At 57.2% G+C, this 16,419-nt stretch overlaps 1 protein-coding gene across 2 annotated transcripts in view; it reads left to right on the top strand.

Annotated features, from left to right (window-relative positions):
- Window positions 1–2,197: 2,197 nt before the first annotated feature.
- The window catches only part of CELSR1 (cadherin EGF LAG seven-pass G-type receptor 1), a 182,005-nt gene continuing 167,783 nt past the window's right edge, over window positions 2,198–16,419 (top strand). For both annotated transcript variants that reach the window (XM_055374360.2, XM_055374359.2), the window contains exon 1: window positions 2,198–6,185. In XM_055374360.2, coding sequence (XP_055230335.1) covers window positions 2,645–6,185 — 3,541 coding nt within the window. In that variant the 5' untranslated portion in view covers window positions 2,198–2,644. The remainder of the gene's footprint in view (window positions 6,186–16,419) is intronic.

Here is a 16,419-nt window from a genome sequence, read left to right as displayed (position 1 = left end):
GTTCAAAGTGTGATCATGAAGCCGACACTCTGGTAACCCTCAGGTCCAGAAGGGGATGCCCCCCCCCCCCCCAGAGCCCTCCTGAATGTGCCCATAGTCACCTCCTTGTTTTTCTTCATCTTTCCCCTATTTGTGCACACCTCTAAACGTTATGGTGGAGTTGGGCTTGCTGTCGGTCTAAGTGTGAATGGAATGATCTTTTGTCTTTGCTGGACATCCTGTTAGTGAGATTCATCCAGCCTCCCCTGTCCCTAGGTGTTGGGCAGTCCCTGTGGTTACCTCGCAGCCTGCAGGTGTCTTATTCCAGAAAAGCAGGCCCACACCTGAACCCACTGGCTGCAGCTGAGTTTTGTTTATTTAAACCCAACCCACTCTGCTTAAAGCCTTATTGCAAAACGGGCACTCCTGGGGTTCTCTGGTTTTTCCTCCTGCCTGGGTCCCCTTCAGGTCCGCCCAGTAGCCTTCCACTGGGAGGCTCCGGGCTCAGGGACCCGCCCTGCCTTCCGGCCCCAGAACTCCTGTCCTTTCATCCTTCCCGGAAAAATCCCAGTGGAAGGGTATATGGGGGGTGGGGAGGTCCTGGACCGCTCACATTAAGGAGACGGACTTTTCTCCTTCCTCCCCTCCCTCCACACACACATTTCCCAACAGGACTCTCCAGTGGAAACCTCGAATTAAAAGGTTCCAAAGCAACTCCACCTTTTAGATAAACATAACGTGTTCAAATCCTTGCTACTGGGAAGAAAATGCTCACATTGGGCTTCAGCACAAAGACACTGTTTCAGCAGCTTTGAGCGAAGTTGGCTGAGTATGCGTGTGACACACACACAGACACATCGCTCCGGGGGAGAAACCCTTCCGGTTCTCCACAGCCGCCCACGGTCCTCGTTGAGACTGGACTCATCTGAGCTCAGCTCAGAGATTTGGCTGCAGGATCCGACCCTCCCTTGCCAAAAACACCCGTTCTAGGGGTGACTGCGCATTACTCCCACCCCCACCGCTCCGACCGGCCCCAGGAGAAGCCCTTCTAGGAGAGAAGAGGCGCCCCCCACCTACCGTCCCCGACCACTGGGAGGCCTAAGGGCTGCACTGGACTCTGGCGCCCCGAGCGCCACCAAGGGAGTGCGCGCCCTTCCCAGCCGCTGGTGGCACAGTCCCAAAGCCCCGCCCATGCGGGGGGTCGCCAAGTCCTAAGCCTCCACCCCCTTTATCCCTGTGCCCCATCCAGAGGCAGGTGTACCCGTCACGCAGACCTAAAGCTGCCCCTGGCCCCCCGTGGTTCCCCGCAGGAGGCGGGGGTGTGTGTCGCTTTTCTGAAAGCTCTAAGGTCTCTGCCCCCCGCCCCCCGCTGTCCTCTGTAGGAGGCTGGGCAGGGGCTGTGGCACAGCTCTAAATCCCTGCGGGTGCTTGCTTGCCCCAGGCAGCTTCCAGGACCCGCAGCCCCCCCCCTCCTTCCCCCCAACCCGCTTCGGGAGGAGCCGGACGCTCTGGGATTCCGCGATGCGTCCGCGAACGCTCGGGTCGGGCCGCACGCGGAAGATGAGCGCGCCTCCGCCGTCCTCTCCAAATCCCTTATGTCAACCGAGGTTTTCTTCTTTCATTTAAAAGTTGCGCTTTAAACCAAGTGGGACGCAGATCCGGTAGCTGCCTATTGGGTTTCAAAGTCCAGGGAGTTTTAGTCGGGGTGAAGCATTTTAGCCTCCGTGCGTCTTGCTGTAAAATGGGTAACCCTCCTCGACAGCCTCCGCAGTCCTTAATGGCGGGGGCGGGGGGGGCGCTCCCTGGCCCCTCGGGCCCGGTCCTTCGCCCCCGGGTCCTACCCGCGCGGCACTCCTGGCGGCGGTCTCCGTGGATCTGTTCTGCCGGGGTGGGGAGCCAGGCTCTGAGCCGTGGCCCCGAGCCGGAGGTGCGGAGCCATCGCCCCACGGGTAGCGGCCACCTGGGGCCCCAGCCCCACCTTTCCCGGCCCTGTGGCCTCGGCCCCGCCCCACCGGGAGGCTGGGTGGGGAGGCCTCCGGGGAGTAGGCCCCCAGTCCCCGTCCCGGCCGCGCCCTCGCGTCTCCATAGCGATCCTCTCGGCGCGCACCTCCGAGCCGGCTCCCCCCGGGGCCGAACAATACGCCGCTGGGCCGGGGGCGGGGCGGGGCCGGGCCGGGGGCGGGGAGAGCGCGGGCGGAGGGGGCGCGGGCCAAGCGCACCGCCCAGGCAGCAGCCGGCCGCCGGGGTCTGCGCGGCGCGGAGCTGCCCAGCCCGCTCCGGGAACTCAGCCCCCGCCCCGCGCCGGGCCCGCCCCGCTTCCCACGCCTGTCCGGCCGAGCCCGCGCCGGAGCCACCTGGAGCCGCCTGGAGCCGCCGCCGCCGCAGGTTGATGCGCGGCGCCCTCCCGGGACGCGCGGAGGAGCCATCTTGAAACCAACTTCGCAAACTTTCGCAAAGTGCTCTCGAAGTGGAAGCTGCGGGGGAGGCCGGGCGCGTGGTCCCCACAGTCCCCGCCAGGGCCCCCGGGGAGGCGGGACGCGGACCGCCCCGAGGGCCGGGCGCCGGGCGCCCGGGAGCCGCTCCCCGGCCTCGCCGGGTGGATGCGGAGGCGCGCCGGGTGCATGGATTGTGTTGGGACGCCCGGCTCGGGCTCGGGCTCCGGGCCATGGCGCCGCCGCCGCCCGTGCTGCCCGTGCTGCTGCTCCTGGCCGCCGCCGCCGCCCTGCCGGCGATGGGGCTGCGAGCGGCCGCCTGGGAGCCGCGCGTACCCGGCGGGACCCGCGCCTTCGCCCTCCGGCCCGGCTGTACCTACGCGGTGGGCGCCGCTCGCACGCCCCGGGCGCCGCGGGAGCTGCTGGACGTGGGCCGCGATGGGCGGCTGGCAGGACGTCGGCGCGTCTCGGGCGCGGGGCGCCCGCTGCCGCTGCAAGTCCGCTTGGTGGCCCGCAGTGCCCCGACGGCGCTGAGCCGCCGCCTGCGGGCGCGCACGCACCTTCCTGGCTGCGGAACCGGTGCCCGGCTCTGCGGAACCGGTGCCCGGCTCTGCGGGGCGCTCTGCTTCCCCGTCCCCGGCGGCTGCGCGGCCGCGCAGCATTCGGCGCTCGCAGCTCCGACCACCTTACCCGCCTGCCGCTGCCCGCCGCGCCCCAGGCCCCGCTGTCCCGGCCGTCCCATCTGCCCGGCGCCGGGCGGCTCGGTCCGCCTGCGTCTGCTGTGCGCCCTGCGGCGCGCGGCTGGCGCCGTCCGGGTGGGACTGGCGCTGGAGGCCGCCACCGCGGGGACGCCCTCCGCGTCGCCATCCCCATCGCCGCCCCTGCCGCCGAACTTGCCCGAAGCCCGGGCGGGGCCGGCGCGACGGGCCCGGCGGGGCACGAGCGGCAGAGGGAGCCTGAAGTTTCCGATGCCCAACTACCAGGTGGCGTTGTTTGAGAACGAACCGGCGGGCACCCTCATCCTCCAGCTGCACGCGCACTACACCATCGAGGGCGAGGAGGAGCGCGTGAGCTATTACATGGAGGGGCTGTTCGACGAGCGCTCCCGGGGCTACTTCCGCATCGACTCTGCCACGGGCGCCGTGAGCACGGACAGCGTACTGGACCGCGAGACCAAGGAGACTCACGTCCTCAGGGTGAAAGCCGTGGACTACAGTACGCCGCCGCGCTCGGCCACCACCTACATCACGGTCTTGGTCAAAGACACCAACGACCACAGCCCGGTCTTCGAGCAGTCGGAGTACCGCGAGCGCGTGCGGGAGAACCTGGAGGTGGGCTACGAGGTGCTGACCATCCGCGCCAGCGACCGCGACTCGCCCATCAACGCCAACTTGCGTTACCGCGTGTTGGGGGGCGCGTGGGACGTCTTCCAGCTCAACGAGAGCTCTGGCGTGGTGAGCACACGGGCGGTGCTGGACCGGGAGGAGGCGGCCGAGTACCAGCTGCTGGTGGAGGCCAACGACCAGGGGCGCAACCCGGGCCCGCTCAGTGCCACGGCCACCGTGTACATCGAGGTGGAGGACGAGAACGACAACTACCCCCAGTTCAGCGAGCAGAACTACGTGGTCCAGGTGCCCGAGGACGTGGGGCTCAACACGGCTGTGCTGCGAGTGCAGGCCACGGATCGGGACCAGGGCCAGAACGCGGCCATTCACTACAGCATCCTCAGTGGGAACGTGGCCGGCCAGTTCTACCTGCACTCGCTGAGCGGGATCCTGGATGTGATCAACCCCTTGGATTTCGAGGATGTCCAGAAATACTCGCTGAGCATCAAGGCCCAGGATGGGGGCCGGCCCCCGCTCATCAATTCTTCCGGGGTGGTGTCTGTGCAGGTGCTGGATGTCAACGACAACGAGCCTATCTTTGTGAGCAGCCCCTTCCAGGCCACGGTGCTGGAGAATGTGCCCCTGGGCTACCCCGTGGTGCACATTCAGGCGGTGGACGCGGACTCTGGAGAGAACGCCCGGCTGCACTATCGCCTGGTGGACACGGCCTCCGCCTTTCTGGGAGGCGGCAGCGCTGGGCCTAAGAATCCTGCCCCCACCCCTGACTTCCCCTTCCAGATCCACAACAGCTCCGGTTGGATCACAGTGTGTGCCGAGCTGGACCGCGAGGAGGTGGAGCACTACAGCTTCGGGGTGGAGGCGGTGGACCACGGCTCGCCCGCCATGAGCTCCTCCACCAGCGTGTCCATCACGGTGCTGGACGTGAACGACAACGACCCGGTGTTCACGCAGCCCACCTATGAGCTTCGTCTGAATGAGGATGCGGCCGTGGGGAGCAGCGTGCTGACCCTGCAGGCCCGCGACCGTGACGCCAACAGTGTGATTACCTACCAGCTCACAGGCGGCAACACCAGGAACCGCTTTGCACTCAGCAGCCAGAGAGGGGGCGGCCTCATCACCCTGGCGCTACCTCTGGACTACAAGCAGGAGCAGCAGTACGTGCTGGCGGTGACAGCATCCGACGGCACACGGTCGCACACTGCCCATGTCCTAATCAACGTCACTGATGCCAACACGCACAGGCCCGTCTTTCAGAGCTCCCATTACACAGTGAGTGTCAGTGAGGACAGGCCTGTGGGCACCTCCATTGCTACCCTCAGTGCCAACGATGAGGACACAGGAGAGAATGCCCGCATCACCTACGTGATTCAGGACCCCGTGCCGCAATTCCGCATCGACCCCGACAGTGGCACCATGTACACCATGATGGAGCTGGACTATGAGAACCAGGTCGCCTACACGCTGACCATCATGGCCCAGGACAACGGCATCCCGCAGAAATCAGACACCACCACCCTAGAGATCCTCATCCTCGATGCCAATGACAATGCACCCCAGTTCCTGTGGGATTTCTACCAGGGTTCCATCTTTGAGGATGCTCCACCCTCGACCAGCATCCTCCAGGTCTCTGCCACGGACCGGGACTCAGGTCCCAATGGGCGTCTGCTCTACACCTTCCAGGGTGGGGACGACGGCGATGGGGACTTCTACATCGAGCCCACGTCTGGTGTGATTCGCACCCAGCGCCGGCTGGACCGGGAGAATGTGGCCGTGTACAACCTTTGGGCTCTGGCTGTGGATCGGGGCAGTCCCACTCCCCTTAGCGCCTCAGTAGAAATCCAGGTGACCATCTTGGACATTAATGACAATGCCCCCATGTTTGAGAAGGACGAACTGGAGCTGTTTGTTGAGGAGAACAACCCAGTGGGGTCGGTGGTGGCAAAGATTCGTGCTAACGACCCTGATGAAGGCCCTAATGCCCAGATCATGTATCAGATTGTGGAAGGGGACATGCGGCATTTCTTCCAGCTGGACCTGCTCAGTGGGGACCTGCGTGCCATGGTGGAGCTGGACTTTGAGCTCCGGCGGGAGTATGTGCTGGTGGTGCAGGCCACGTCGGCTCCGCTGGTGAGCCGAGCCACGGTGCACATCCTTCTCGTGGACCAGAATGACAACCCGCCCGTGCTGCCCGACTTCCAGATCCTCTTCAACAACTATGTCACCAACAAGTCCAACAGCTTCCCCAGCGGGGTGATCGGCCGCATCCCGGCCCATGACCCCGACGTGTCAGACAGCCTCAACTACACCTTCGTGCAGGGCAATGAGCTGCGCCTGTTGCTGCTGGACCCCGCCACGGGCGAGCTGCAGCTCAGCCGCGACCTGGACAACAACCGGCCGCTGGAGGCGCTCATGGAGGTATCTGTGTCTGGTGAGTGGCCATTGGGGTGGGAGGAGCAGCTCCTGATGGGCCTCCTGGAGAGCCTCAGGAACCCGCCAAGGGCTCCGCCTGGCATGCCGGGGCGCAATTGGGCCGGGCCTGGGCAACTCTGCAAGGATTTGTTGCCGCCGGTTGGATGCTGGGGTGGGCGCCCCGCCTAGGCCCAGCAAGGGGGAGAGGCACTGCGCCGCTTCCGTCAGCATTTTCCTGGGAGCAGGCCTGCGGTTCTCCAAGTTCAAGACCAGGGCTCAGCGCCTTCCTCAGCAGGCTAGTGGCTCCTGAGTACGGCTATTAAAATGTGGCCTCCAGGTGATCTGGGTCACAGGATTTGCTTGGGGATGCTCTTTCGTCAGCCAGCCACAGGGCTCTCTGGGAAGATCAGAGGTCACTGCCCCTTCCCAGTGCCAATTAATTCCAGGGTGGGACCGTTGGAATTGTCAGATGGGTCCCTGAGTCACCCTATAATGCAGCCGGTGTTCCCTTGGTCTGGCTTTTCTGTCTCCTGCAGATAATAACAGTCGGGCTTAGGTGTGTAGGGCTTTGTGCAAGCTCTTTGAAAAGCATAGCCTCATTTGATCTTGGCTTCTGCTCCTGGACGCGGGCTTGTAATTTGGGTGCTGTTGAAGAGACCTGCCCAGTTAGTGGTGGAGCCAGTGTGGGAACCTCGCTCACCTGCTCTGGGGCTGGAGGTGAACAGAAGGGAGAGGAAGCCTCGGCTCAGCTGTCAGAAGTTTGGCCGGTCCTCTATGCCTCTGACCCCGTGTGCCGGGGCTGGTCTGTGGTGCTGGGGAGGGGGACTAATAGAAGGTGTTGGAATTGGGAGACACAGAAGAGAGAGAAGAACTTCGAGGGGCCTGGGGGAACAGTAAAGGTCCCCCAGTGGCTCTTTGAGGTTTGCCTGACCGTGCATCCAAGGATGCTGGTGCAGGCAGGTGACCTTATTTATAAGCCCAAACTACTGCCAAGAAGAGCTCAGATTGGCTGGCTGTTTGAGTCAGTGTTTCAGAGGAATTGTTTAAACAGTGAGTTATTAGGATACAACTTTGCCACAGGAGCCCTGGAATAATTAAAAAGTTAACTTTCTGATTGGTTTCGTTTCCAAGGTTGGCTGTTATTCTGTAATATAGGAAGGGTTGGATAGCTAACAGCTTCCAGTTACAGTTTGCTTATAAGATGTGAAACTTACAGGTTCAGTTTTGGTATAATACAAACCTTCCGCACAATTTTGGCAGTACAGTCTATTTGTTGGTGAATATTTTAGGTTTGTGAGATTGTAAACGTGTAGAGAATATGGAATAGGCCCTTAAGGGCGAATTAACCGGGGTTATGGATATTCTTAGGAAGTTTTTCTTCTACACCACTTTATCTTATAGATAAAGCACAATGGGAAATTTGGCCTATTTAAAAATGACTTGGCCCAATAATAGGGTTTAGATTTAATGAGGGACGAGGTAGTGGGAACAGATCCATGCTGGGGGCAGGGATGTTTTGTGTGTCTGTGGTATCAGTAATGTGGGCCCCCCCCCGCTGTTAGCCAGACGGCAGGGTTTAGGATGGATTCCCTTCCAAGGAGGTTGGTTCCTGAGGGCTGTCTCACCTGGGGCGCAGCTTAGACCACAGTTGAAAATGGGCTGGGGGCTCCACACTATGTAGTCACTGTCTCAGTCATCCAGTTATTGGCTCTGCTCCTTTGTGGACACACTCGTACTCGTGTAAATCAGGTACTGTGTCCTCATGCATCCACACCGCCCCCCCAGACCACCGCCCCAACACACACCCAGATGACAGTGGTTACCTTTGACTGGGTTCCAGCAGGCGGTTTTCTTTACTCTTTTATTTGCGCTGTCATGTGTTTCCCTGGTAACTGGGAGCTGAGTGGTGTCATGCTGCTGCTCATTTTACAGATGCAGACACTGAGGCCCTGGGGTGTTGAGTGGCCTTCTCAGGACTGCACAGCCAGTGGGCAGGGGCACTCGGCGTTAAACCACGATCCGCAGAAAGCAGCCCGCTCTTCGCATTCCCCTCTCTTCCTTTGGAGAACATTTTTGACGAATTAGTTGCTAAACTGAATTATTCCAGGGTCAAATCGGTGCTTTAAAGCAGGCATATGACCGGGTGCAGTGGCTCATGCATGTAATCCCAGCACTGTGGGAGGCCGAGGCAGGTGGATCACCTGAGGTCAGGAGTTCAAGACCAACCTGGCCAACATGGTGAAACTCTGTCTTTGCTAAAAATACAAAAATTAGCCTGGGGTGGTGGCGAGCACCTGTAGTCCCAGCTACTCGGGAGGCTGAGGCAGGAAAATTGCTTGAATCTGGGAGGCGGAGGTTGCAGTGAGCCGAGATCCCACTGCTGCACTGTAGCCTGGGTGACAGAGTGAGACTGTCTCAAAATAAATAAATAAATAAATAAAAGGATGCGCAGAAATCTCAGACCATTCGACTAGGATTTAATGCTCCAAATAAGCAAATCACTATTGACTATAAGATCTATGGTTCCAGACAGCAAAGCACCGGATAGAAAACAGACCAAACAAAATGATCAGGCCTTGAATTATCCGGAGGTTTTATTAAGGAACAATGCGGGGAAGCGGTGGTTTCAAACTCATCCACTGTTTTCAATGGAGTGTTGTTGCTTCTCCGGGATTTACAGCCATGCCCTAAAGCCTTTGATGCAATATGACCAGCCTGGAGGTGCTGTATGCAACAGGCCAGCCATCGACTAGGTTTAGTGGGAGCCATTCCAGGAAGGGCTGCCAGCTTTCAGCAGAGGAGCCCAGGAGGGAGGAGCAGCATCGGAGGGCGGGGCCTGGGAAGGCCCACGTGGTGGGGGCAGTTCATTTAGCCTGGCGTGGGGTTGAACACTGTGACTCTGACTAGATAGTTGTTGGTGGTTTTATATAGCCCACCAAGGAAAAAACATTTTTTGAAAATTTTTTGAAGTCAGAAGATAGTGAAATTCAAATAGCTGCCAGTTTTGAATGACATCCAGCGATACAAGATGTTCATTTTTTGCGATGGTTTTTGAATGAGATTTTAAATTCTGTGATAGGAACTTTTTGTTATGAGCTTGTATAAAGGCTGTGTTTGCGTTTTTCAGAGCAACGTGGCTGATGACCCAGTGGACAACTCAAGCCTTGACTATGCTCTGCCTCCTTTCTGGACAGTGGTCTTTCAGAAACATGGACATTCTTTGTTTTATTTTTATTTTTAAAAAACAATTTATATATAATGCATTATATATAATATATAATATATACATTATAATGAATTATATATAAATTATATACACAAATTTATGTGTGTGTATGTGTATATATGTGTGTGTGTGTGTATGAGACAGGGTCTTGCTCTCTTGCCCCAGCTGGAGTGCAGTGGCATGATCACGATTCATGTCAGCCTTGATCTCAGCTCATTGCACCACCACACCTGGCTGATTTTTTTTTTATTATTATTTGTAATAGAGACAAGGTCTCACTATGTTATTCAGTCTGGTCTCCAACCTCTGAGCTCAAGTGATCCATCTGCCTTGGCCTCCCAAAGTGCTGAAATTATAGGCATGAGCCACTGTGCCTGGTTAGGTGTATATATTTATGAGGTACATGAGATATTTTGGCACAGCCATGCAATGTGTAATGATCACATCATGGAGAATGGGGTCTCCATCCCCTCAAGCATTTATCCTTTGTGTTATAAACAGTCCAATTATACTCTTTTAGTTATTTTTGAATGTACAACTAAATTATTATTGACTGTAGTCTCACTGTTGGGCTAAATACTAGGTCTTATTCTTTTTTTTTTTTTTTTTTTTTTTTGAGATGGAGTCTCACTTTATCTCCCAGCCTGGAGTGCAGTGACATGATCTCGGCTCACTGCAACCTCTACCTCCCGGGTTCAAGTGATTATCCTACCTCAGCCTCCTGAGTACGTTGGATTACAGGTGCACGCCACCACACCCAGCTGATTTTTGTATGTTTAGTAGAGACAAGGTTTCACCATGTTGGCCAGGCTGGTCTTGAACTCCTGACCTCAAGTGATCTGCCTGCGTCGGCCTCCCAGAGGGCTGGGATTACAGGCGTGAGCCACTGTGCCTGGCCTTATTCATTTTTTTAGCTATTTTTTTGTACCCATTGACCATCCACCTTCCTCCTGCTACCCCCTTCCCAGCTTCTGGTAACCATTCTTCTATTCTCTGTCCCCATGAGTTCAATTGCTTTGATTTTTAGGTCTCACAAGCAAGTGTGAACGTGGGATATTTGTTTTTCTGTGCCTGGCTTATTTCACTTAACATAATGACCTCCAGTTCCATCCATGTTGTTGCAAATGACAGGATCTCATCCTTTTTTATTTTTATTTTATTTTATTTTATTTTATCTTATTTTGAGACAGAGTCTCGCTCTGTCGCCCAGGCTGGAGTGCAGTGGCGCAATCTCAGCTCACTGCAAGCTCTGCCTCCCAGGTTCGTGCCATTCTCCTGCCTCAGCCTCCCGAGTAGCTGGGACTACAGGCGCCTGCTACCACGCCTGGCTAATTTTTTTGTATTTTTAGTAGAGATGGGGTTTCACCGTGTTAGCCAGGATGGCCTCGATCTCCTGACCTTGTGATCAGCCTGCCTCAGCCTCCCAAAGTGTTGGGATTACAGGTGTGAGCCACCGCGCCTGGCCTCATGCTTTTTTATAGTGGAATAGTACACCATGGTATATATGTACCACATTTCTTTTCTCCAGTCATCTGTTGCTGGGCCACGTTATTTTTAATTCACTTTGAGCGTGTGTCCGTGGGTGCAGGGCTGTAGGCCTCTTGTTGCAGAATGCGGAGCTTGGGAGAAAGGCGATGTCCCTGCCTCTCCTGCTGTGTGTGTTGCAGACCCATGGATGTGGGAAAGTGGCGTTTGTGGGTGAGAATGATTGGCGGATGAGTCATTCAGGCATGTCAGAAAATACTGAAACTCGGTGAAATAACAGGATTGAGTAACCTTCTCGCCGTTGACTTTGGTGGAGAGTGGATGGTATAAAGTCGTCTAGGCTTGATAAACCTTCCCTAAGTGTTTGCCTAGTTAAATACAGGATATCGCAGTGGCTTTTAAACAGAAGATTGCAAAGAAGGAAGTAGGGGCGGGCTGCTGTTCACGCATTGTCTGGATGCATGGCAGTGTGCTTTTCTGGAACTCACAGGGTAGGGAAGGATTGGACCTTTTTTTTTTTTTTTGAGACAGAGTCTTGCTCTGTCTCCCAGGCTGGAGTGCAATGGCATGATTTGGCCCACTGCAACCTCCGCCTCCCGGGTTCAAGTGATTCTCCTGCCTCAGCTGCCTCGGCTTCCCAAGTAGCTGGGATTATAGGTACCCGCCATCATGCCTGGCTAATTTCTGTATTTTTGTAGAGATGGGGTTTCACCATGCTGGCCAGGCTGGTCTCCAACTCCTGACCTCAGGCTATCCGCCCGCCTCAGCCTCCCAAAATGCTGGGATTACAGGCGTGAGCCACCGCTCCCAGCCTGGGTCGGACCATCTTAAATTGCTTCAGTGGCCAAGCAGGATTCTGCGAGCGTCAAACCTTCCCAGGAGAGTTCAGTGCTTTTGTCAATGAGTTAACCATTTCAGAGCTCTGATAAGTCTGGAGATAGTGGCTTGCTCATACCTTGAGAAACACTGCCTCAGAAATAAGGAGTGTTGGTTTGTTTATTGAGCACCTGCTGTGTGCGAAAGCCTGGAGAGCCAGTGTGGTCCTGACTTCTGCGGCTGGGTGGAGATGGACCGTCCGATGAGCGAGGGGGCTGAGCTCAGGGGTGGTGACACCAGGTGCAGGCAAGGGCCGGCTGGGACTCTCCTGTACCCCCCTGGACGTGTGCAGTGTGTGCTGGGCAGGGAGACCGGGAGTCAGATGGATCCCCCAGGTCGGGAGAGGGCTGACTGTGGAGGGTTTGGTGGGCCCCCTCGGGAGGATTTAGGCAAGAGCTGGGTCCCATGTCCCAGCTGCTGGGTGGTGAGAGTGGAGGGGAGGGAAGCTGGGGACATCATGCTTGCTCCAGCATGGGGGTGGCTGAGGAGGGATTTGTCAGCTTAGACGGTCATACACATCTCAGCCGATGTGCTCCATGTGCCGGGAACCCTCCCAGGCTCTGCAGGCCCCATCGCTTGCAGTTCTCCAGCTGCCACACTGTGGCATGGAAAGTACCGTCGCCACCTCCATCCTAGAGATGAGCAGACCAAGGACAGGGCTCCCAGGGCACCAGCTTGTGGTGGCAGCAGTGGGATTTGAACCTGGACTGGGCAGCTCCTAAGGCATGTTCCCTGTCTGTGCCTTCCAGAAAAAACTGGCTCTGGGAGGATGAGAGTAAAACTGAGAGAGGTTCGTTCCCTGAGTTAGAGTCCTTACCGGGAATCGGCTTTGGGGAGAAGACATGAGGCCATTTTTGGCCCCGTGTGGCTGGGCGTCTGAGAGTGTCCTGAAGTTGATTGTGTGTGCAGGTCCAGACTGGGGAGACCAGCTCAGGTTATGGACACAGAAGTGAGGGTGCTGGCAGTTAGGAGGGGACCCAGGCCCAGCCTTGAGGAGCCATGGCCTGAGTAGCCTGCTGGGTGGGGAACGGTCTGCTTGGGAGCTGGAGCAGGAATAACCACGTGCAGGGGAGGGCCAACGGGTGCAGGCCCTGGAGACTGAGGGAGGGCGAGGGTCTCTGAGGGGGTCATCTGTGATGTGCCGTCTGGCGGTTGGAGAGCCTGGGGACAGAGATGTGATGGGTTAGCCAAGGGCAGGTCCTTCGTGGCCTCTTTGAGATCTGAGTGGAGTGGTTTTGGGGTGGCTCTGAGAAGCAAATGACAAGGTTGTTGGCATGAGTGGGGTGGGAAGGGAACCCAGCCTCAGAGGGAAGGCAGGGTGTCATGGGGACGGGCCTGCACAAGGCCGAGCTAAAGGCCCAGCAGAGTTGGCAGGTTACGCACAGCACCTAGCTGTCCTGCAGCCTAGTGTGGCACTGGCCCGTCTCAGGGGCTTTGGGAGTGGGCAGTGTCAGGTCTTCCTCAGTGTCTCCCAGAGGGCTACTGTGGCCAAGCTTCGCAGATGGGTTTGCCAACAGTAACTTCTGCCTCTCTCTGAGTCATCGGACCTGGAGGGAATGGAGGAGCAGGAGGCGGACAGGAAAAGGGGGCCTGGGAGAATGGAAGGGGCCACAGGCCCACGGGACATGGACTCACCAGGGCAGGGTGCCCACTTCAGCACCAGCTGCCTGGGGACAAGAGGTCTATGTCTGGCCCCATGTACCGACCAGGGTGTTGAGAGACCATTTTTAAAAGTCCAGGTGAAGTAGCAGGCAGGTGAAACTCTGGGCAAGTTCCCGGAGCCCTGGGCAGGAGCCGGCAGGAGGGGCGGTGCTGGCCACGCCTGGAGCGGGCCCACGTTGCTGGGCGTGCCAGAACCCCACGCCGGCCCCAGTGTCACTGCTGAAGGGTCCCCTTGGGTTTGGGCTGGTGCCTGTGCCTGCACATTTTGAAACCCGATAGCAGAACCTGTTTAGGAACGGGATAGGTGGGTAGATGGGGTCTGGGGCCCCTGGCAGCGGCCACCTTAGCTGGGGTGTGGCCTGTGGCCCGGTGCCACGGGGCTCATCCCTGCCAGCACTTGGATTCAAACAGAAGTAGATGTTATCGTGTGGGTGCAGCATGTAGAAAGTAGTCCTGAGTTTGGTGTGATTTCTTCAGTTCACAGCCTTGGGGGAAATCGTTTTCTAATTTTTTCTTCTTTTCCTGTAACCTGAACACACGGGTTCATATAAATGCCCCAAATTCCCTAGAATGAAATTCCTTAATGCTGGGAGGGGTTGTAGTAAACAACCCTCTTTTTTTTTTTTTGAGACAGAGTTTTGCTCTTGTTGCCCAGGCTGGAGTGCAATGGTGCGATCTCAGCTCACTGCAACCTCTGTCCCCTGGGTTCAAGCGATTGTCCTGCCTCAGCCTCCCGAGTAGTGGAGATGACAGGCGTGCACCACCACGCCCGGCTAATTTTGTATTTTTAGTAGACATGGGGCTTTCTCCGTGTTGGTCAGGCTGGTCTTGAACTCCCGACCTCAGGTGATCCGCCCGCTTTGGCCTCCCAAAGTGTTGGGATTATAGGCGTGAGCCACCGCGCCCGGCCGTAAACGACCCTCTTTAATTCAGCGACCCAGCCTTCCTCTTGCTTGTTTTGGGAGGAAATTCAGGTGGAAGTTCAAGCCATGAGGGTCCAGAGGCCAGTCTTGCACTAGTGGCTGCTCCTCATGGAGGCCCCTGGGCTTCCCTGTCCTGTCGCCTGTGGACTTGGGGCCTGGTAGGCGGTGTGGATTATTTCTGGAATGAGCCGGAGGGGACCCTCGGAGGGGTGAGGGGAGGGGGCTGCCTGCCAGGTGGAGGGCCCAGTGCCTTTACTTGGGGTACAAGGGGAGCCGCGCAGAAGCACGGATAGCCCCCAGGAGCCGTTTTCGGTTCCTCCCACGCGTGCTGAGGGACTCACCCTGGTGAAGGGATGGGCATTTTTCAGGAAAACACCAGTGACTGAATTCTTAGGCTTTTGCTTCAGGTAAGGACTTGTGGATACCTTAGTAATCAGGTCCCCCTTTTGGGCGTGAACATTCCATAGCTGGGAAAAGCCCCACACCAGCCTTTTAGTGGTGTCATCCCTCTAGCGCCTGTTCTCTTGTCCTGGATGAAGGCCAGGGGCTCTTAAAAAACAAACAAAACACACAGACACGCACACACACACACAACGGGGGTGGGGGCCGTTTTCAAGGTCATCGTGTGGGGTAACACCTTTCCTTCCAGCTGCCCGACACACCGACTTCGCCCCTTCCAGTTGTCATGGGGATTGTGCAGGGGACAGGGTGTGTCCCTCAGAGCTGCGGGCCTTGTTTGGGGGCTTACGCGTGTCCCAAGCACAGGGGGCAGGCCTGTAAGAGGGGAATCATGTAGCCAGGGAGGCTGGCCCAGAGCAGGGGTGATTGAGAAGTGGGCGCGGGACTGGGTCTGTGTGCTTCCCACCACCGCGGTGCCTGTTCCCGGCCCGCCTGGGTCTGTGTGCTTCCCACCACTGCGGTGCCTGTTCGGGCTGTGCCTGCATCGTCTCAGTGAAATCTTACAGGATCCCCATGGTAAGGGCAGAGAAACTGAGGCTAGAGAGCTTGTAGCGGCAGGAAGAGCCAGGCGCAGACTCTGGGGTCTGTGTGCTCTAATCGTGGTGCTGACAGCCATCTTCGGTCCCCTCTGTCTGCCAGTGGCAAGGCCCTGGGACACAGAGTTGGAGATTTCTGAGGACGGAAGCTCAGTGCAAGTGACTGCATTGCCTGAAACGGGACGGCTGAGAGTTACCTGCACATGGTGCCTGATTGTGGGGGTGGGCGACAGTGGCAGCCGTGCTGCAGGACTGTGGGAGGGGCTGAGGCTGGAGAAGGGGCTCCTTGGAGCCTTCTCTGGGTCCTTGTGGGGTCTCTTATGGTAGAGCCGTCACAAGAAGCTGTAGAGTGCAGGACTGGTGGGCACCAGGTGCAGGGAGGCAGGCATGTCACTGGTCAGAGCTGGAGGCTCTTATCTGGGGAGCCTGGGGAGGGAGATACCAGATGAGGAGCCTGCTCAGAGCAGGGGCTGACGCACCTGTTGAGGGGCCTTCCAGCTCAGAGAAGCTGCATTGTACTGGCCGGGGAGCCGCCTTTCTCCTGCCCTGTATTCTTCCCTCCCTCCCTCCCTCCCTCCAACTATCCATCCACCCATCAAGATTTTTCTTTCTTTTTCTTTTATTTATTTATTTATTTGAGACAGAGTCTCACTCTGGCACCCAGGCTAGAGTGCAGTGGTGCAATCTCAGCCCACTGCAACCTCCGCCTCACAAGTTCAAGCGATTCTCGTGCCTCTGCCCCTTGAGTATCTGGACTACAGGTGCCCGCTACCACACCCAGCTAATTTTTGTATTTTTAGTAGAGACGGGGTTTCACCACTTTGGCCAGGCTGGTCTCGAGCTCCTGACCTCAGCTGATCCGTCCACCTTGGCCTCCCAAAGTGCTGGGATTACAGGCATCAGCCACTGCACCAGGCTAAGATTTTTCTTTCTTAATAGTCTGTTTTTATTCACAGTTTTGTATCTTCTTTTAAATATTTTTTAGGATTTTTGTTCATATCTAATCTAAATGACACTTGGTTAAAGTAAACTAACAGCAACTAATTCAAATAAAATCACATGCCCTTTTAGCATTCGGAGATAAGA

Source organism: Gorilla gorilla, chromosome 23 (assembly GCF_029281585.2).
Source record: "Gorilla gorilla gorilla isolate KB3781 chromosome 23, NHGRI_mGorGor1-v2.1_pri, whole genome shotgun sequence".
NCBI lineage: Eukaryota > Metazoa > Chordata > Mammalia > Primates > Hominidae > Gorilla > Gorilla gorilla.
This window is presented reverse-complemented; position numbering and strand designations above follow the sequence as displayed.